At 41.1% G+C, this 22,624-nt stretch overlaps 1 protein-coding gene across 5 annotated transcripts in view; it reads left to right on the top strand.

The window, feature by feature from the left end:
- Positions 1-22,624, top strand: part of SLIT3 (slit guidance ligand 3) — a 519,844-nt gene that overhangs the window by 401,667 nt on the left and 95,553 nt on the right. For all 5 annotated transcript variants that reach the window (XM_058422439.1, XM_058422441.1, XM_058422440.1 and 2 more), the window contains 5 exons: positions 5,531-5,681; positions 6,815-6,889; positions 14,629-14,772; positions 17,196-17,339; positions 22,264-22,427. In XM_058422439.1, the coding sequence (XP_058278422.1) occupies positions 5,531-5,681; positions 6,815-6,889; positions 14,629-14,772; positions 17,196-17,339; positions 22,264-22,427 (678 nt within the window). The remainder of the gene's footprint in view (positions 1-5,530; positions 5,682-6,814; positions 6,890-14,628; positions 14,773-17,195; positions 17,340-22,263; positions 22,428-22,624) is intronic.

The raw sequence follows: 22,624 nt of genomic DNA, 5'->3' as shown, positions 1-22,624 counted from the left end.
TGGCAGCTTGTGGAGATTGAAGATTTGTGTTGGGTTCCCCTAAAAAACAGCTTCAGTTTATTTCTTATATTGCAAGGATAGGCAAAGCCAAATTGCCTTACTTTGATTGCTGAGCCAAACCCACAGTGTGGGGTGGCTAAGTTAACACTGCACTTGTGTCCTGAAATTCCCAGGTAACTCAGTGTTGGCTTTTCTGCATAACAGTGCTGGGTCGTTGCAAAATGGTGAAGCACAGACCCCTGCTGTATTATCTGTCATCTCTGCTCAAGCACTTGCCTCGTTCTCCACAGAGGTAATGAATAATCTGCTTGGTGCTGACTTTGTTCTTTGGGCACTGCAAACCCCTTACTAAGGAAAGTGATTTGTATTTAAAAGCACAAGCACTGACCTTCACTGAAGTCCAGCAAAACTCTGTGAGCAATTGCAGAGGACAGCCACTTCCTCTCATCTGGGAATCCTGCAAGAACGTTTGAGGTGTGACTTTCAGAATGACTGTCCATTGGCACAGCTCAGCGGACTGGAGTCAGTGAGAGCTTTATTCCAGTGGGAGCAGTCAAGCCTGGACTGAATGTCCTGCTTTATATGTCAAAGTTGCAGGAATGAGTTACAGGAGTAAAGCTGCTTGAAGTAACTCAGGATGTCGGAATAGAGAATGCTCAGCTTCCATCAGCAAAAGATGTACAAAACCTAACAAAAATGCTCAAAAACAGAATAACAAAATGCTGTCTGTGTCTGTAGTGGCATGTGTGTGCTACTCTGCTGGAAAGTGCAGAGGAAACAAAAACAAAAACAAACAAACAAACAAACAAAAAAAAAAAGAAAAGAAAAGCAGTGGCAATTACAGATTGTCAGTGTAAGTGCCACCAGCATGCAGGGCCTCTGGGAGCTGAAAGCAGGCTCAAAGGGCACTCGGGGAGCATTTAAGGCCCCAGCTTGGCCATCAGCTCAGAACGTGCTGCTGTCAGTACAGGCTGCAGTATTTCTAAGGTTGCATTTAAATAAACGGAACAAAAAATGGCATTTTTACTTAAAGGAGACGGCGGGAGAGAGTAAGTAAAAAAAAGCAGTGTAGATTGGGCGTTCAGTGTGTGGTGGGAGCTGCCCATGCTCCCTGGGAGGAGCGGTGAACGCTCCTGTGGTGGTGTTCTGTCGCGTCAGCTCTGTCTCTGAACTCGCCCGGGCTCTGTTCGTGTTCACTAACCCCAATTGTGCTCCAGGGTGTTCCTGCAGTAGCATGAAGGATGACCTCTTGTATCCAGCACCTTTTTGCATGGGTGGAGTGGAGAGCAGCTCTCCGTGAACCTTCAGCTTGTGCTTCTCCATGCTGCTTCCTCTCAACGCTCCTCTCTCTCTGGCGCTGCCTAACTCTGACTCTGGCTGTCCATGGGGTTTTCCTTTGTGCTTGATCTAACCATGTGGTAGAACAATACAAATGGAACATGGTTCTGTCAAGCACCATGGAAGGCTGCATACTCCCTGCCGCATGGCATGCCTGGATACTTCTGCTGGGGCAGAAGCATCGAAAGGTGAGAGATTCCCTTTCCCTTTCCGCACGGGGACGGTGGAACGGGTGAGGTGTTGCTAACCAGGCTCCCAGGGAGCCACAGTGATGTTTGCACAGACTTTTCCACAGGGCTTGCATGCAGAATAACCATTTCTAAGGAATTAATCTGTTTAATTGCTCTCACAATGAAGGAGTCGGGCGTTCTGTTGGTTGGTAATATTCAGGGGTGATTCCGGCCATACCTACCGAGGTGAAAAATCACAAAATTTTGTCTCCTTACCTTGTGCATAATGTAAGCTGCTTCTGTCTGTTTGAGCTGTCCAGTGAATCCTTCTACTTCAGATACACTTTGGATGCCATTTCTGCAACAAGGCACCTGCCACTCAGTGTAACTTCAGGCCTGCTCTTAATGTGCTGGTATTGCATTGTGAACAAATATAATGCAAAAAAAAAACCCTCAGAAGAGTCTGCAAAGCATTGTCTTTCATCTCTAGAAAATGACATGGCTAATGTGGCCTGTATGGAAACACCACTGTCCAATAATTCCATAGGGCAAAGCTGAGTCAGCAAATCCAAATGGGCCATTTTAGCTTTGACAGCTTAGATAAGATCTTCAAAATACTTCTGCCTAACTCCCCCTCTACACAGAAATAATGGCACCTATTCATAAAGGACTCTGAGAGTCTCATACAGAAGTTTTCTTACACTGAAATACTGCCTTGTCTTGCAAGTTTATCGCATACCTGTTGTGGAGCTAGCAAAAGAAGGTCATCCAGGATTCTTGGATTTCATCTGTAGTTACTGGTAAAACTTAACATTAGCAATGTGAAATTATGACAAAAAATGCACTTCTTTTTTATTCCCTGTGAGAATTGTGATCTCATGGTTCTATGAAGAACTTATATGATTCCTGAGTTTTTCAAGTTTTAGACCAGCTGATCTCAATGGTCATATTTTTGATGCCAAATCTGAGTTAGCTCTATCATTTTCTAGAATGAATATATCAGGTCCCTTTTCAAGCCCTGTTGAGACAGCCTGATTTGTAGCACAACAGGTCCTCCAGAACTCCTTGTAAGTTCTTTGGGCAGAGCTAAGTTTTAAAAACTGAAATCAGGTTTTCTGAACAATGGTTTAAAAGAAGAGTAGAAGAAAAGATATTTCCCTCTGTTGCCTGCGTCTCCATGTGGGTATCAGAAATGCACATAAACTGTTTGAGCACTTGAAAATGTGATGTTCCTTTTTCTCAGTGCTGCTGTTCTGTAGAATGCCATGCTGTATTTGTTTTATGATAATAAGAAATCACAGTACCTGATAGTGGGGTCACATTGGTTGTGAAATAAAAATGTTATCAGAGTAACTAACAAATCAAATAACCACAGCTGCCCGCAGTTACACACAGGTCTTGGGTACTTGTTTTACAGCAAACTTTTAATTTTTCCTTATTTGGGAAATTGCTAGAGACTCCTGGTTCATGTTCTGTCCTGCATCTCTTCTCTGTGGCTTTTCACGGATGATTTTAGAGTGTGCAAGAAGTATTCCATGCCTGTGGTGGTGGACTGTGCTTCCTGTGTCCTGTTGTGTTCTCTCAGAGCCTGGCAGTCAGGAGGAATGGATCGATGTGCTTAAACAGTTCTGCAAGCAGATGGCTAAATTTCACATGGCTATCCCAGATGGGAATATCTTAATAGAGCAGCCACCTGTCCAAGTGATCTCAAGGCTCAGGTCAAATAGTAAATTTTATCTAGTCTTTGGCAGGTAATTCCTGCTGTTCTTTTTAGGCTAAGAGATGACTGAGTACTTGCTGAGCACATACAGGCTGTTGATTACTTTTGACTCAGTGATTACCTGAGAAACTCTTGTTCAAACTCAAAAAAAAAAAAAAAAAAAAAAAAAAAAAAAAAAAAAAAAAAAAAGGAGAGGGAGAGAAAAGAGAAGGTGAGACAAAAGTGAGACAAGGAATAAAAAAGTATGAAGGTGATGTTTGCTCCCTTCCTCTCCTGCTGAGCTGAGATGCTGTGGACGGATGCCCAGGAGGCATCAACTTCTGAGAGCTGCTGCAGTGTGGAAGATTGTGTGCCTCACCATCAGGAGAGGGGGTGCTAAAATTCTTTATTTGTTCGGCCAGAAAGCTTGAGAGAAAACCAAAAATTGATTTTTCACCCTCCAATATTATACACTGCTTTTTTTCCTTTGTAAAGAATTCCACTCTGCCATCCCTTTTTCCCATAGGAAGGTGAATCTTGTATCCATCAGTAGACTAAAATTTTTACTTAATAAACTTTTACCCTATATAACTTCATGTTGTTTGTGATTATTTTCTTCAACAAAAGCTTTTACTAGGAAACTTAGAAGGGCTTCTTCAAGGGTTAAGTTGGGGCTTTCCAAGACACTTTCTGATCACTGATTGTTGGTGGGTTATTCAATGTGTACTGTAATTGTAGCAGTTTTAGTAAACTCTGGTTCTGATAGCTGTTTGTCTTTGGTATTGTTTCCAAGGAATCATAAGCCACCAAACATTCTGACTTTCAGGCTTGGAATGTCTAAGACTGGAAATCCAGTGTTAGATTTTTTTAAAAGGATAAGAGTTTAAATGATGATGGTGTTCGGAAAATCTTAGACTGTATTTTTATAATGCTTTAAAATGCCCAGTGGTCCTACTACTTTAAGTGCTGTGCTGTCAGTGAAGCTGCACTTTTAGATGTATAATTTATAATAAGCACAAAAACCAGCAGAGTATTTAGCACCACTGAAGTAGTAAGGTACAAATCTGTATGTCAGTGTTCTCATAATCCAGCTTGGAATTACGAAACTCAAGCGAAGTGTGTCTGTAGGATCAAAGTGTTAGATTGCCTGTAGAATTGCTTGTTTTCACTGCATCACCCTGTGGAGATAATGCGTAACATAAATTAAAACAATAGTGGATTTAGGAGATGTCTTTTTTCTTCCAGAAAATAGTACATGGTCATAAAATGTGCATTGGTCTACTTACCAGTCTGGGAAGGGGGAGCAGGTGATGAATGTCATCAAGTCTCTGTGAACAAATTTCAGCTCGGGTTTCAGTTTTTGTTGATATTTTTGGGTTCTTAAAACATTTGTTCAGCTCCTTTCTCTGAGAAAGCCTTATAACTGACTTTTAAAAATTTGTAAAACTTGAAAAATGCTTCTTGGTAATTACCATCCCTGGGCCTTGCACAGGGTTCCTGCAATGGTTCTGGTGCTTCCATTAAGAAATACGAAGTGAGTGGGCAGGAATTGCATGGTGGGGGTTTGGCAGCACTTTGCTTACATACACATTTATTAATCCTCCTGGTTCCTTGAAGCACTGAGATCAAATTTCCAACCTGCTGCTATTAAACAAGAAAAACCAAACCTGAAAAGGACAGATTAGTTCACTGAGTCTAATTGGAAAAGCATTTCATTAGAATGGGTCAAAAACCCAGTCAAAGAGGTCTGGCAATCACGGTGTAATGGTACATCAGGGAGTGCTTCTCACTAAGTATGCTCTACCCATTCCTTAATTAAAATGAAAATGATTTAACCTGCTATTACTTTCCTTTGCTGTTTGTTTAACATAGTTAATAAAGATGTCTAATTGTTGGAAAGTTGACAAAGTTGTCTAATAAAAGACTGCTCTAAGAAACAGCTCTAATAGCTGAGGTCTGAACATTTGGTACTTTTAAATGTTATCTTTGAAAGTCTTTTGTCATTTGAATTCTTTCATGATATGCCTTTTCCTTGTTGCTGGACTAAATTCCAAATGGGAAAAGAGTGACTTTGCTGGAAAATACCCTAGAAGGTAGGCTTGTTAGACAAGGAATAAGTCTGTTAAGGGGAGAGTGAAAAACCAGGGACAAGTCTTGGGAGTAGTTGTAAAAATTGCTGAGCACAAGTCCTTGGCAAGTAGTAAAACTGCGTGCAATAGCTGGGGGATGACAGGAGGCAATGCTGAGGGTGGATTCCCTGATACTTCTTGTTGCTGCAGTTATCAACAACTGTTTGCTGGAATATATTTTCCTTTCATTGCAGGGTCAGAGGATTACAGAAGTAAATTCACTGGGAAGTGTTTCATGGACCTTGTCTGTCCCGAGAAGTGTCGCTGCGAGGGGACAATCGTAGACTGCTCCAACCAAAAACTCACCCGACTGCCCACTCACCTCCCTGAATACACCACTGATCTGTAAGTGGGGCTCTCCCAGGGGTGTTCAGCTGGACAGGTTGGCTTTTCTAGTTTTTAAAGGCTGTAAAAGGGACTCAGAAAATTAAAGGCACCTCCTGCTTTTATCTCTGTGTGAAAACGGAAGGCTAATTTTATTCCAAAGTTGCACCACAGCTCTCATTTCCGTAGCATTTGTGCCAGGTGTGGGGATGAGAAAGGAGCCACGGCCCTGTGCACCAGTCCTGTGTCCTCCTCCGATGCTGGCCAGGCCCAGCTGTGTCCTTCCTTTCCAGTCTGTCCTGCAGTCCTCTGCCTTTGCACCTGGTCATTTTTATTTAAGAAAAAAAATCTTAACCATTTGAGTGAATCTGCTTCAGGAGCTCGTTCCATCTCAGCGTTGCCTGCTGCTTGGGTGGAACAAGTCTTATTAAACTAATGTAACTTCAAGAAAATTGAGTATGAGAAAACATTTTTATTGCTTAGCAACTGAAGATTCTGACTCTTTTCTTGCATTAGTAGCCCCTTCAAACAGAATTTTCTTTTTTGGAGTTAGTGTTGTATTTATTGTACTTATTCTATTTAAAACCTCATAAAAATTATTGATCTGAAGTCAAGAAAAAATATGAGAGATATCCAGAAACATAACAAAGACTCTACGTAGGAAAATGGAGCTATGTGCAGTAAGAGAAAGAATTTTACATCCCAGGCCTGCCAAGACAGTGGCCTTCACATTCATTTTGAAGATCAGCAGACTTTTGTAGGAAAGGATCTGAAATCAGAGCCCTCGTGGTTACATGGATCACGTCTCCAGTTGCGTGTCTCGTGTAGCAGAATGCACGGCAGAGGTTCAGTCACGCAGACGAGGTTTGTGCGTGATAGATGAGGTCAATAATTCCTTATCCATGCACTGGAAGGTGAAGGGGCTCTGACACTGTCCTTGGGCAGTACATTCTTTAAGGCATCCTGAGCTTTTGCTGTAGATAGTCCTCAGTGTCCCTTTTCCTTCAAAGCTAAACTCTGTTACCGGTGTGAGTCTGAGCGAGATGGCAAAGAGTGCCCTGCTTAACAAAGGTCATGGTTCTCTGTGTGGCAGCCCTGAATATATCTACAGACATCTGCGAAGCCTTAAATATCTCTTTGTTTGTTCCTCTCAGGCGTCTGAATGACAATGATATTTCTGTTTTGGAAGCTGTTGGACTCTTCAAGAAATTGCCGAACCTCAGGAAAATGTAAGTCTGAGTTGCCTGAGTTGCCTGTTATGCAGCCTTGGATTGGAAGGAAGGAGGAGGGGATGAGTTTTTTATAGTTTAGTGCTGCAGTAGTAGAAATCACTTTTTTAATGTGAGTTTAACGAAACTGGATGAGATTCCTGTTGGACAGACGGGCACAGTTAAGGCACACTGACAGATGAAGATCCCTAGGCTGACATTTCAGTGGGTTTTTAAGGCTACATTTCTTAGTTTTCACTCATAGAGACTGACAGGAATTCTGTCCCAGAATTTGTTCCGATATATGCTTATTGTTAGAGATGACATTTAGCATTTTGGTTTTGCCTCTCAAATGTATTGTGTGCCTCCAGCTGTAGTGTGGTTGTTTCAGATAGTCAAAGGAAAATAATATTTCAAGATATGGACAATGGCAGCTTCTGATGATCATTAATGGTTTAGAGAGGAGAATAAATTAGCAAACGTATAGATCAGTCATTGAAATGTAGCTGTATAATTCTGCTGACAGTCCTGGCACAGTGCATTGTATATATTTAATAAATGCAGTGTTTTGGAAAAGGAATAATATGTCAGATACCTGCTGATAGTCTTCAAAATGCATCCTTCTGAAGTTTTTTAAAGTTTGAACCCTATGGAGCCACTGGTAATGTCTAATTTAACTGTGTGCTTTTAGTAAGGTTTTCTTGTCTTGATCAGACTAATTTTAGGGAACCCAACCAAACCAGGCAATTTCTTCTGCATTTGTTTCACGTTGTTTCTGCCATCTGGAGCTCCCTGGCCATTTGAATCCATGTGAGATCTCCAGGGCTTTGGAGGCAATTGTAGTGGGATTCTTTTTATTTCTGCAAGAGTTTTAGATGCAGCACTGCAGGCTTGGGGTGGGGCTGTATCTGTGTAAGCACAAGCTGTCAAACTTAGGGAACTAATCCCAAACATTTGCCTCATGTTTTATGGATGATCAATAATTTGTAGCTACTATGCACTCAAAAGATGTTGTTGACATTGTTAAGTGCTCTGTTCCCTGTGTAAGTAGATAGTAAACAGGAATGAAAAATGCATGCTATATAAGTGTGTACACAAACTGAAAAGCTTCTGTCCTCATCAAACCTTAAGGATTTATGTTTTTAAAATTGGAATAATTTGTTTTTATTTAAACCTTACTGTAGGGCAGTACAGTGCTGTCCTTCCTGTCCCCATCGAACACTCAGAGGGAGGGATGCCTCGACAGGGGCTGTATTTTGGGCATAAATCCAGCATGAAACTGTTGTGAGAGTATGTTAACAGTTTGTTTCCTGTGAAACAAAAGATTCTTTTATCTGTCCTCGGTAGATGCTGAGATCAGAGGTGCACAGGAGCAGGTCAAACTCAAGGCAAAAAGAAGCTGCACCCCACAAAGTGTCTCTTGCTGGGTTTTAGTGGCAGCCTCCAAGCAAAGGCTCTTTAGGAAATCAGTGTAGCTGATCTCATTTCTTTTGTTCTACCCGATGCTCTAAAGAAGTTTTTCCATTTTAATTAAAGGGATTTTCTGAAAATGGTGGATTTTCATATGAGCAGACCAACATTTCATCTTTTCACTCAGTGGCCTGATCCTTAAAAAGCCAAATTAGACTTCTTTTCCTGTTTCTTCCATTTTGTGAAAAGAAGGGGTTACCAGGAAGAAACAAGCTAACAAACATCACTTTCCTTCCAGGTTATTATTTGGCCTTTACAAGGCCAAATCCCTCTGCTAATGAAAGGCCCCTCTCCACCATGCAGGAAGGGAAATGTGTGGGATGCCACAGGTGGGGTTGCTGCTGCTCGTGGTCCTAAAGCAGCAGCTCTGTGTGGCAGGAATGTCGGGCACAGGGTCTGCCTTGGGGCTCACTGCTGCTGTGCCATCAGAGAGGAAGAACATTGGTCAAATCTCCATTTTTAGTGTGTATAGGGGACAAGAAACCTAACCATCATCTGATTGACAGCATTGACTTTGTTTCATCATATATTCCTTGTCTGCTCAAGTGTTAAAGGCAAACAGCAGGTGGAGAAATCTGTCTGGAGATCGAATTGCTTCCTAGGCTTAAGAAAACAGCTCAGAGCTTTGCAGTGGCAGGGCATTAGCCTAAATCATGTAATTTTTTTTTTTTTTTCTCTGAAATACTCTCTTTCCAAAATTAATCTGAATATCTGTAATATGGATATCTGATGTGTATTTGAGTGCTTGTCCTCTGGTTGTCTTTCACTTGAGTTTAGGACTGGTGACAGATCCATGCCAAGGAACTTTGCAAAGAAACTTCATTTCAGAGAACTGTGGTTCCACTGTGGTTGGTAAAGCTCCAGCAGAATTCCAGAGAGAGACAAAATGATGGGAAAAAAGGGAAGTGTCAGGCCACCTTTGCAAAAGGTGGTAGCACCAACCCCACCTCTAATATGTAATTAGCTGTCATGGTGTAATTTGTCTGTAAATAGTCCTCCTAAGCTGAACCTTATTGTATGATGTGTCAGCCTAGCATTTAATACATTTTAATGCAAAACAAAATTGAATTCTTGATACAGAAATTTAAAGGTCAGAGATACATAATGCAATGTGATGCCACATTTTACTTAGTAATTAAATTGCTAAGATTGCCCTGCTGGCTTTTAAAAGGTTAACATATCTTCATGTGCCTTTAACAAAAAAATCAACTTCAATAATTAGCTGCAAAATCCCATATACATAATGCTATTTTCATAACCTGAATTTTAATCATCTGTATATTTAATGGTTTTTACAGTAGAGTAAAAAGATTGGTGTAGAGTCTAGGACAGGTCTAGTCCAGTCCAGAAGTAATTTACTGGGTTCTCCAGTGACCTCTGTTTTGCTTTCTTTCATCCTTACCATATTGCCTTACCTGATCTTGCAAATGTAAAGGGAAAGCTGAAGTCTCTGCAGGCTGAAGTCCCATCGCACTGACTGCAGGCTCCAAGGGCTGTGTGGCTGGTATTTTGCAATGATTGGCAAGGAGCGCTTTGGATCTGCCTGGCGTGCAGGAGAAATACGAGGATGCGTTCCTGAGCTCTTTAAGAGCTGGAGCAGGACTTGGACTTTGGGGGTATCCTATCCCCAGGATATAGAAAGGCTCCAGGTCCTGCTGCCCTCCAGCCATGGGGGGAAATTTTCACAGGGAAATTTTCCAGTGGGAGATCTTCTCACTCTACACATCAAGGTCTCAGGCAGGGAGAGGGGAGACATCCCCATTCACAGAGGTGAAGTTCTGACTTTTGTGGAAGGGAGCAGTGCTTTTCTTGCAGCAACTACCAAATTCAGCTTGCAGAAAACACTGGGAACCCCATCACTCCCTGGCAACACCTCAGGTTGGGAGGTGAATTATTTAATTAGAGAAAAAACCTTGGAGTGCCTGGGGACTCCCATGGCAGTGGGAGCCTGGGGGGGTTCTCCTGGCCATGACAGGTTCAATGTCCAAAACCCCCTGGACATCTGAGTCAGAGGGAGCACAGAGATGCCCCTGCTTGCTGCAGTGGGATACTGACCCCCAGGCACAAGCTGCAGCCCCCAGATGCCATCTCTAGAGCTTGCCCACTCCCCTGTGCCTGCAGGAAATCAGTGGCCATTCCCACTGAGGTCCCAGCAGCTCTTGCTGCAGGGAAGAAAAATCAGCAATGAGCTCACATTCAAAATAGAAAGGTGAACTGCCATACTTCATGCTGCTGCGAAGAAAGGAGACTGACCTCTTCTCTTGAGAACAAGAGTAATAAAAAATATTTACCTCAAAACCTGAAAGGGTCATCTAACAGTTCATTCAGTTAAGTCTTGCCAAAGTTACAAAGTGAACATGTAATATGGTCTTTATTATGAGAAATGTCAGGCTGTCTTGCCATTAGCTGGCATTGCCAGTCCACCTCCAGCATGTAATTGCCTTCGGAGGCTTAATTTGGCTGTAAGTATTTCTGCTAGATTGAACTGTATGGAGTGTCAGACCAAGATTTGAACATTTTACATGTGAGATTAAATTGAATCACATAAAGTTTGCGGACTAGAAGTCAGCTTCAAAACCAGGATATCGAGTTTCTTGGGGAGGCAGAAGTAGTTTGTGCCCTTTGGAAACAGCTGTTACCTGTTGTTCCTTCCCCTAAGCATGAGTTTTGCCATGGCAAATGAGTCTGCAGTCATCTGTCACTTGTTATGCAGAAACAGACTTTATTTTCTGGAAATGGTGTTGCAGAGTGCGTTGTGCTTTGTGGCATTTGGGCTCATTGTGGATTTTACAGCGGGGCCATCAGTCTGCTCTGCTGGGTGAGTGTGGGAGTGTCACTGGGTGCAATTCACTGTCTGGAGCATTGAAGACTTTCAGTGCCATGCAGCTCCTGAAAGCGGCTCACACCACCAAAGCAGCCAGACTCTTGGTAAAGGCTGTAAAACCCTCTCAGCATCCTCCAGGGGAATGCAGCAGCACTGGGCTTTTCCTCCTCACGTGGGCTTAAAGAGTCCAAACACATCTCCAGCAGACAGAAATACTCTAGGGAAACCCCACTCAGAACAGGCTGTTTTTATGATAAAACTGCAGGGTTGGAGGTGAAACCAAGCAGCTCCCTTGTGGCTGGGCTGGGCTCAGGGGTTTTCCAGACAGGAAGGTGTGTCAGTACCTCAGCAGTGGGGACCTGGAATGCTGACATTGACCCAGCAGGTACAGCAGGGGGAATGCTTCTGTTAAGTCTGAAAAGAATCCAGCTTGCTCTGTGTTGAAGTTATGAGATCAACAGAAATAACATTATTACAAACTTCAGCCATAAAGTAAATAAGATGCGACTGAAAAGTGAGCTGTGTGAACAATGTCACCTTGACAGCTTCTTCATCTCCTCATTTGCTATTCACAGCCCCCCATAAAGCAGATCCAGGCTTTCTGAACATTCATTTTGACCTCTTGCCCAAAATAAAAGTCTGGAAATAGGGTTAAATATTATCACGAGGGTAAATCAGGAAGTCCTTATGGAATAAGCCTTCAGGAGTTACCAGGCTGAGGCCAGGCTGGCTCCCATTTGGGTCCTGCTAGAGGCCATAGGAATAGGAATCTCAAAATAGGAATAGGACTTCAAAAACTCAGTTTCTTTTCCACCATCTTCCAATATCTCAAGAAGAACTCCTGGAAGAAGCTCAGAGTTACAAGAGGATAGGCTTCTCTGTAGTGGGAGTTTGCTATAAACTGTCAGTAGTTTTTTTATGATAAAAAATTCCTGGTCACATGTGTGATGGTCACATATAAAAGAATTTTTTAGAGCTGGGAAGGATGGAGTTAGAGGTCTCTGAGTTGTAGACCTGGCAAAAGGTTACAATGCTTTCATTTTTTAAGCTTTATACCAGCTGATTATTTTTCCTGGTAACTCTAGTCTGAAAACTATGTAATTTCTGATGTTTATTATTCTAGCTGTTCAGACTTTAGGAGGAAAGTTGTTTTGGGGGTTTATTTTGGTGACTGTTGTCATTTACTTTTTTTTTTTTTTTGCATTCTGATGTTGGAAACTCTAATTCAGGAAGACAAATAACAAAAGCCAGGTTGGCAGAACATCTGCTTTGACAATATTCCAGGCAGGATTGCAGGGCTGTAACATCTTTACCTATTTGTTATTGCAGAGCTTCTCTTTTCTCTGCCTTGCAACTTTGATTTCAGCATAATCTTGGATTTTCAAATCTTTTGCATGGGAAAGGTATTTATAATTGGCTTCTTCTGAGACTGCTGGCATATTTATGGGGAATTTTGTGCTGCTGAAAAGATCAGGCATTATTAACTCAAATGAGCAGAGTTGCCTATCTGCTGAAGTCCTTTGGCAGCAATTAAAATTCAGATGTTTGCACTGTATAAAGGTGCCAATTCCTTTACAGATCGTGGCCAACTTTTGTCTCCAATATTTGCTCTTTTTTGCCTTCAGTATCTAATAACCATTAAAATTGCCCCCTTGTTTTAATACATGTATCTAAACATCTTTTATATGGTAAAAATTAACTAATAAAACTTTATAACTACAAGTGTAGGTCAATTTGCAATCTGCAAAGTCTTTGTCTGTTATAGTAATTCGCCCTCCCTTCCCACCACAAACATTCACTTACTTATTTTCTGTGCAAATACACATCATGGCATGATCTTTACCAGGAGGGGGATCTTGGGGAGCATTTATTTATGCCAACATTTAAAAGAGATGCTGAGCTATAAACAGCTCCACTAGAGAAATAGCTGAGCCCCCAAATTAAATGCATATGTCAGAATATCCTCCCTTGACTTTCTTTGACACTGAACATAAACTCTTCATGTGAGCGTTAGCACAAAGCACTAAACTTCTGGAAAGAGAAATCTGCCTCTAAGTATTTCTATATGTTTTTATGTTATTTTTGGCTGATTGCTGGCATGCTCCTATTCTTTCTGATCACAAGAAAGCACAAGAGGTGATGGGCCACATGCTGTAGGGCCCACTCTCTGACAGTTGTTCAGCAGACATAAACCAGTGTACTCCAGTTTCCCACATGAAACATATTTCCAAGGCACTTTTTTTTTTTTAAATTTTATTTTATTAAGTGATGACTTCTGAAAAGAGCAAGACCCACATTATTTCTATCTGAGGCCAAGCTGTCCTCTTTCCATGTCTTCTGTCAACTTTTATCCCAGTAAGATTGCCAGCTCTTCTGAGCAGAGTAGCCCAGGTGTTAATCTGATACCTTGTCATTTGTTTTATATCACCTGGAATTGGATTTTGGAACTGTTACTCACGCTGTGTCTGTACTGGGATCATTTCTGGAAAAATGTGCTATTCTGCATGAGTAATGGTGTTGGAATTTAGCATCTTCTTGGGAGCAAGAACAAATCTTGTACTTTCTTCTTTTTGTTGTAGATGGTAAAACAAAGAACGTTTCCTGCCATAAACCTCAACAAATACAATTATTCATCATAATCTATACAGGACATCATGGGAGACACTTGAAGGACTCAGGCTCTGTTTTAATGTGCTTAAGGCTTCTATAGAAATGTTTTAAATAATTTAATGCCATTTATTTTTATGCATCTCTGATGGCACTTTTATAATTCAGAAATTCTCTGTTCACTGGGGTTTTCACAAATATGAAATATTCAAAAGCTTCACTTTGCATTTCAGGAGAACTTCATTTGACTTTGTAGATCAAAGTTTTCTAATATTGATCTATAAGCAAACATCTTAAGACTGTACAGGCAGAGTAAATATTTAGAAAATAATGCTGTATATTGCAGTGGCTGTGAATGGACAGTTAAGAGATACTTGTTTCCTTTTGAGTGGTGGTTTTTTATTTAAGTGCACATACTAAAGTTGGTATCAGATACAGAGTACAGTGATTAAAAGTGGTCCATATTTCAATTTGTGACACCATTTCAATGGCAGTAACATTAACTGGCTCTTGCCAGATGAGCACCCAGACCCAAGGACCATAACTTCATGAACGTGAATCAGATGCTGGAAACTTCCACTTATTGCTCCCTGAGACATGGATGAGAAAGAACAACATGAGCTGTTAAAAGGTGGTAGCTGCATTAATTTAAATTATCTTGATAGAGCTTAAATAACCTTGGTTTTGATGAGTACTTGTAAGAATAGTAGGAATACCTTTGAATTTCTGGATGCTCTCCTGGCTGAATGAATGTCTCTAGGTTAAATGGAACAAATTCTTACTATGTTCCTCCCTCCAGTGTGATGTTTGGACTATAACAATACTGATTTTCTCCTTGTGACTGGTTGTGTCCTTCCAGAAATCTAAGCAACAACAAGATCAAGGAGATCCGGGAGGGCGCGTTCGACGGAGCCGCGGGCGTGCAGGAGCTGATCCTGACAGAGAACCAGCTGGAATCCGTGCATGGACGGATGTTCAGGGGCCTCACGGGGCTGAAGACCCTGTAAGTGCAGAGCCCTGCCTTTGCTTCTCTCTGAGCAGGGTGGGAGTGCTCAGCTTCAGCAGTGCCTGCTGAAATATCTGTCCTTACGCGGCCAGTGCTGCTGCCAGGCGTTGTAGCGTGCTCAGGGGGGTTTCAGTATCTCTAGTCCTGGGCAGGTTTGAGATCTGTGTGCTGTTTCTCTAAAATGGACAGATTTTCACAGGACTAACATGATGGGAAACCTGTCATGTGTCAAATCTGTGCACTTTCCAATCACCTAATTTTTTAAATTATTTTGTTATTTCCTGTGGAAACAACACGTGTAGGAACATGTTTGCTCTTTGTCCATCCTCCCACTGTTCCTCCACCCAAACTGGAGCTGTGCTGTAGAAAGAAAGCACTTGACTAGATGGGGTTGTCAAGAAATAGACTCTAGGAATCAAAATACAATTAAAATCTGCAATTTATTCATTAGCAAAAAATACAACTTGCATTGCAAGGTATTGTGACACAATTAGTTCAGTCCTTACTCAAGTGTAAAAAGAAATTCAAGTTTCATTTCAAGGACTTTATTCTGTAATGACAAATACGGAACATTTTTTGTGATTACAGCCATCTGTTCTTTAATTTAATGTATGCACTTTACTAAGGGATTTGAAAATACTGCCCATAGATATTAAATTAATTTTTATACTGTAAAGCAGCCTGTGGCAGTGCTTCTAAACAAAATTCGACATTTTTTAATAAAAAGATGCTTAACATTCAAGCTACCCTGCTGACCTGACCTACATTTCCCCCAGCTGATAAAGCAGTCTAAATATACACAGCATGATAGGAGGATTTGTGAGTCTAAGTTTTCTTTCAGGAAGGGCACACAGTGCATTGGTGGACCATGATATGAAACCAAAGGGTTTGTCTTGAGGGACATATATTGCAATCCATTAACTGACATTCTTTCAGCATTAAAATAGTAATCTTTTGCAAAGGGGCTGCATTTGTCAGGGTCATGGTCCAGCTTTTAAACAAGTGTATGTTCCTGCAATGTAATAAATCACTGTGCAGGATATATTGGCATTCAAATTCATCCATCCCATCTTGCAGTTCTTCTGCCTGATACATTCCACACAGGGCAGGAGAAATGTCTCCTACTGCTGCTAAGCCACTAAGGGCTTTGTTCTCTCATGTACTACCTGCTCATTTTAGAGCTCGTGCTGTTGACCTGGCAAACGTGTGTCTCTGTGCACCGTGGGTCTTTGCTGACATGGTTTCACCCCAGCTGCAGTCCCAAAATTACAGAGACCCTGGTGCTTCTGGTGGTAACTGCGCAGATACCAGTGATGCAAAAGCAGCACAGTGTCCAGCATCAAACATGGAATGTCTGTGATGACGCTGTGAAGGTTTTCCCAGCCATATCTGCACTCCCTCTGTGGTGATTTTCAGGTGGCATTTTGATGTAAATACCAATCTGAGATTTAAATTCAAACTCCTAAGTGAGTCTGAATTTCCACTGTTCACGGCATGAGTTTGATACCCAGGAGTTAACCCTCCTGAGTTTGGAGGATCAATTCACTGCAACAGCAGCATGAGCTGCATGTATTTTGTGGATCTTTGGTAGTGTGCTTTAATTACTGAATAATTTTTCACCTAAGTAGGAATATCACAACAGTACAGTGATGTTTACAGACCCAGATATTGATTGGCATGCAGTGTAACAAATACACATGAGCCTTTTTTGCAATGGAGTGAAACAAGATACTCCAGTCTTTCAGATTAATTGGTCTTTATTGTCGAGTTCATTGTTACCATAACAACTCAGAGAGATGTATCTTCCAGAAACACAGCTCTGATTCATCTGGTACAAGCACCAAGCAAAGACCATGTTATAGCATGATTACTGGGTTTTGTCTTCACAATTAATGATGATAATGACATTCCAGAGCCTGTGCCAGCTCTGGAAATCTTTCCTAAGAAATTCCTTGATTTTTGATGAGGGTACTGTTTCCTCACATATTTTTGCAGTGTGGATTACAAAAACCATCCAGGACATGAGCAGAAGTAATGCAGCCAGTATTGTTATTGTCACACACTTCTGGCAGTCTTTCTCAATTGATCTCTGAAATACATCTCACCTTGCTCTCAGATATTTATTAAACTGAGCCTTTAGTTTTTATTTCAAGTTTGTCACTAGCAATAACTTTAATTGCATATTGCTTTCAGATGTGCAGGTCCCATCAGCCTCTAATGCTGAGTGGAAGAGATGCATTTTAAATTCACGAGACCCTGTTTACACGAACCTAACCCTCCTCTGGCTGTGTTCTGCTTCAGCAATCAATAAAAACAGAACGCTTTCCAAAGCATCTCTTGCTGCCCTTGGTAAAGCACCTTCTATCCTGAAATTATTCCCCCTCCCAGCAGTTCCTAATTCCCTGTTTTGATCCTTGTAGGATGCTGAGGAGCAACTCCATCAGCTGTATAAACAACGACACCTTTGCTGGCCTGAGCTCAGTGAGGCTCCTTTCCCTGTATGACAATCACATCAGCACCATCACCCCTGGAGCCTTCAGCACGCTGGTCTCTTTGTCTACAATGTAAGTTATCTTTTCACGGGATGGACATGTCATGGTGCTGTTCTTCTGTGCTTTCCTTTTATAAAGGACATTTCAGTTTATATGGAAAACTTCCATCCTACTGAAATCCCATGTTTGGAGGATACAAGGTGTGATTTAAAAGAAAAAAAAAGAAAAATTGAATAGTTTCAGCTGGAAACACTTGGAGGTTTCCAGGCTCAGGCAGGATGACTGTGTTTTGCTGTGTCATAGCCCAGTGCAACAGCACTGGAAGGTCTTGTAAAGCAGTTTCTGCATTTTCAAAGGGTGTAGCTAATCACACACTCAGCTCCCTGAAGCTGCTTTAGTGTCAGTAGAGTCCGATTTTGTAAGAACAGCTTTCCTGGATTTCAGTTAAATTACTTAAACATCAGAGGTCTACTAGCTAATTCTTAGATTTTCAGAGCATCTGAAGAAGACAAAATAGTCAAGTCTTACTGAATGTGGATTTGAAAATCCCAACCTAAGCTTTATTTTGATTCTCTTACACTTCTCAGTCATTCTTTGAAATATTTCCCATGCTTCTTAAATACATTTAAATGCTCTTTTAGTGTGTCCATTTTAATAAAGTACAGACTGATAAATATGGAAAGAAAGTCTGCCTTTTGTTTCCAGCTGTGAGAGGGGACCCTGGTGTTGCTGTTCATGGAAATTGTCTGTCCTGAAAATACAGTCCAATTGTCCAGTCAAAATAAACTCTCCAGCCTATTACATTTCAGGATTGGAAAACATTCTTTATCATGTTTGGGCAAAGAAAGAAGTGTTGAATCTCAGCTGTTTTGTTGTTCACACTTTCCCTTTGCTGTGGCAACTTTTCACCAGCAAATCAGTTATCATTTTGGCATTAGCTCTGTGCAGCATAAGGAACACAGAATTTTCTTTCCTTTTGCATCGTGTAGTCCCAAGAGTCACCTTGAAATTGATGGACAAAGAGAGAAACACAAGCAGATTATTTTTATTGACTGTTTTCAAGTCTCTGGTCAAAGCAAGTGGCACTCGCTGAAAGCTCGTTGTCACTGGGCTGCCCTCCGTGGCTCCCTTTGTGCAGGGACTCTCTGAATCAGTCTGTAAAGCCCCTACCTTGCTTTCACAGAATTCTTGGTTATATTTTGTTAGAAAATAGCCCATTTTCTTTTTTCATCTGTGGGAAAAGATTGTTGCACTTTCTAGCAAGAGCAATTAAAGCTGGTGCTAATTAGAATGCATTGCTTTGGCACTGATTTATAATCCTGTTGGTTCCTGGCCGTGTATTGGTGGAAGAGTTTGTTCTTTGACACATATTCATTCTTTGTTTGATCTACAGGCAGAAAAGGCATGGTTTTGACTTCTTTAGACCCTGGGTTGAGGCCATGGTGTTTTTTGACACAGAAATGCAGAATTCAGCTTTGTTCATTTCCTGGCAGTGCTCAGTGCTCCCGTGTACATGGATTTATTGGATAGCACCATCACTGAAGTTAGAGGGAGTGACTGCTTTCCCTGTTCAGCCCATATTTTGGGAGCTAATTGGGTATTGTGATGCCTTACTTTTACATCTATCAATGGGAGACAAAAATTCCTGCAAAGTTCCATTTCCGTTTTTATATTGGCATATTTACAGCACTAAAGAACATCACTCCTTTTGTTCTTATCCTTTGTGAGTCAGTCTCGTTGATATTCTCAAAACATGGACAGCTCTGAAAATAATACCCTACCTAATGATTTTCAGTAGAGGAAGAACATCTATTTTGTAGAAAAAAATAGCAATTTTTATTTTGTTGTTGGTCAAACTGGGCACTGTAGCATATTAATTTGAAGTGCACTTGCACTTCTTCACACAGAGAATTCAGTTATGTCTTTTAGTCCTTACACAGTCAAGGGGAGATATTTGCAAGCAGAACTGCTTTTCCATGGATTATTATTAAAATAACTGCATGAAGCTAATGCCAGAATGACATATAACTATTCTTGTATAAACTTAACCTGAATTCCAGAATATATTTTCAACCTAATTTCAAAAACATCCAGATGTGTTCCAGGATGTTTTTCTAACAGGTCACTAGAATCTATTTAAATAGTTAATATTCTATGACTTCTTTGCAATTTTGAAGAGGCACTTGTAGTAGGATATGCATATTTCATTTCTCAAGACTTCTATTTCCCCTTGATTTTTAAAATATGTCTATGTCCTTGAGAAAACACTTCTGATTTTAATGTTAGTACAAAATATCTGCTAAAAATTTGATTGCTGTATTTCTGTCTGAGTGGGTAAATCACTATTGTATGTGTAGGAACTGATTATTAATGATGAGTTTTCACTACAATTTTTCTGCCCAACATTACTGTTTCTGATTTGAGAACTCCACTTGAATAGTCAGTTTCCTCAGTAAATCTTGGATATATAATTAGCCTTTCCAGACTTTCAATTCCATTTCAAGTAGGAAATCTCTTTATCCATATGATGGTTTAAGGAGAGACTTCATCTTCCATTTCTATCGAAAGTTGCATCACAGTCTTGACATGGAAAGAGCATGTATGTAGGGACATGTGTGAACTTCATACTGCATTAAAGATAAAAATCCCTTCTCTGCAGCTGGAAAAGGATAAAATCTAGGTGTTGCTAAAGTGGCAGAAGGACATGTAGAATTGCTGACAAGATAAATTTGTCCTTTTTTTGCCTGGAGTAATTTGAAATTCTAAATTGAAGGTTTGTTTATTTGTTAATTTTATCTGTAACAACCTATTTCTTTCTTACTTCCTAAGAAAAAGCTTAATCCAACTTCTGTAAAGATTTTGGACTCTAAAGATTCCAAAAATTTTACATCATATGTTAACCTGTGTTTGTCAAGAAGAAAAGGAGGCTTTGTGGATAGTTACTGCTGCTCAGCTAGTGAGCAGTAGCACATTAAGTCAAAACAACTTCTCTCTAGACAGGGATAATTACTTTTTTTTTTAGTATGGAGCATGTTTAGATTGAATGTTTGTGGAAGGTTTTGATACGTCTTGGTAGGATGCTCTCTAGATGTGCAAAACGTCCTTTACTCTCAGAGCTGCTTGTTTTCAAAAAAACTGATTATAAACACCTGTTTGCTGTTTGTTTCCAGTTGTAGATATGTAGTTCTGAGGATTTGTGTCGTGGAAGTAGCTCTGTGAATATGATCTCACTCTCTTCCACCAGTGGAACAAATGGCCTTTGAAGCACAGGCTCACTCAGCACCGGCGGTGCAGGCATTTGGTTTAGGCACTCTGCTCATGCCAAAGTGTATCACTGTGGAAAATAGACAAAGCATCCTGCATGTGGTCCCATTATGGATTAAAGAAAATGGAAAACAATTCAGAAGGAAAGCAGCTAGAATTAGAGTATTGCTTTCAGTGCTGTTTTGCACTTTCTGTCTGAAAGCTCCTCTGTAACCTGTGGTTTTCTCACCTTTCTGCAGCGTTTGAACCTTAGCGTGAAGCCAGTAGAGTATTTTTGTAACTTTATGCTGTGTTTTCTGCTCCCCCCAGTTCTCCTGTCTCCACAATGTCCATAAGCCTATGTTAGATCCACGTGGGGTTAACCCCAGAGCTCCAGGGCAGAGCAGTGATTGAAGTAGGCTGTGCTGCAGTGCTGAGGGCAGCTACAAATCATATTGTGGCTGTGATGCTGGCCTAGAACCTACAGAATTTAGGAGTTGCTTTGGGTTTGCTTTCTAGCTGCCCCACCTCGATAGTGCCACATGTTTTTGTCTTCAGTGCTATTGTTTTCTGAAGGAATTGTTTGGCTGAAATCCTAATGTGATTTTGACTGCATGTTTAGGTTTTGAAAGCATCTTACAAGTGAAGACTTACAAGCTACTTCACCTACTACACCTGAACTTGAAGTGCCTGTTTCTTTCCTTCAAATTTCTTGTCTTAAAAGATATGCTATGATTTAAAGAAATTTCATTATCATCTTTCTTTCTATGCTACCAAGATATTAACTCTTGGACACATTCATACACGATGTGAAAATTCCATCAGTCTTAGTTTAGATACTTCCATTTTCCATACACTGGCCCTGACAGCTCATTCTTCTGTGAGGCGACCTCAGACTGAGGCTGTTGATTGTCCCTGTCTCTGTGCTCTCCCTTTTTACCAGGGATCTCAGCCTCTTTCCTTCCTGTGAAGTTTAGTTAGGAAAGAGCTGCTAAGCCAGGCTGTGTTTAGGCTCCATCCCTCTCGTGGGGGTGTCAGGTGATTGCTTTGGGGGCTGCACACCACAGCACCGTGCCTGGGCTGCAGCTCTGCATGGAAGATATTCCAGGAGCTGGAGCAAGATTTGAAGCAGACCCCACAGAGTTCACAGGGCAGCAGAGCAGATGCTTTTCACTGCTGATATCCCGACCTGAGAAAACTTCAGAAGTGGGTCAGGATGACAGTGCTGCTTTCTATATGTTTATATGTACATATATAGGACTGTCCTTGCTGTTTGAATAGAAACCCCAAATTCACCTCGCCAGGGGCTCCCTCCTGGCTCTGGTTTGGGCTGGGACAGAGGCAAAGGGAAGGCATGAGAGGGCTGGGGCAGGTACATGATCATGTTGAAGATCATGCACACGTGGGTGCAGTATGGGAGGTCAGTTTAGACTTGGGTGTGAGCTCTAGCTTGGGTTGAATTCCACGATAAATCCAGCACTGGTAGTGATGTAAATGTGTTAAAATAATATTTTTAAGCACTTGGGTTTATAAACATATGTCTATATATGCATAACTATATATATTTTAATTACAATCCCAGCCCTAATATAAAAACTGCATAGAACTTCCCAGAGCTGCAGGATTGGAGGAGGGATCTCACAGGAACAGAGCACAGGAAAGAGCATGGACTTGGGACCCCTCATCTTTCTGTAGTTATTTCAGTATTTCTGTATGCTCATGTGTAATGGAACCATGATTTGTTCCCTTTCAGTAACTTGCTGGCTAACTCCTTTAATTGTAACTGCCATTTGGCCTGGCTGGGGAAATGGCTGAGGAAGAAGAGAATTGTCAGTGGAAATCCACGCTGCTTGAAGCCCTTTTTCTTAAAGGATATTCCAATCCAAGATGTAGACGTCCAGGACTTCACCTGTGATGGTAAGAAAATCCAGTTTGATTTGGCACTTGTGGTAAAGTTGGCACCTCTGTGAGAAGGTCCCTCCCTACCAAGCAGTTCTGCAAAGTGAACATTTTAGTTTGGTGATGGAAAAGGCAGCCAGCAAGAGCTGAAGATCATTGTTCTCTACCAGTGATATATTTTTATTCTTGTTGTGCTGTATACACCTAAATACAAG

Source organism: Hirundo rustica, chromosome 14 (genome assembly GCF_015227805.2).
Source record: "Hirundo rustica isolate bHirRus1 chromosome 14, bHirRus1.pri.v3, whole genome shotgun sequence".
NCBI classification, from domain to species: domain Eukaryota; kingdom Metazoa; phylum Chordata; class Aves; order Passeriformes; family Hirundinidae; genus Hirundo; species Hirundo rustica.
This window is presented reverse-complemented; position numbering and strand designations above follow the sequence as displayed.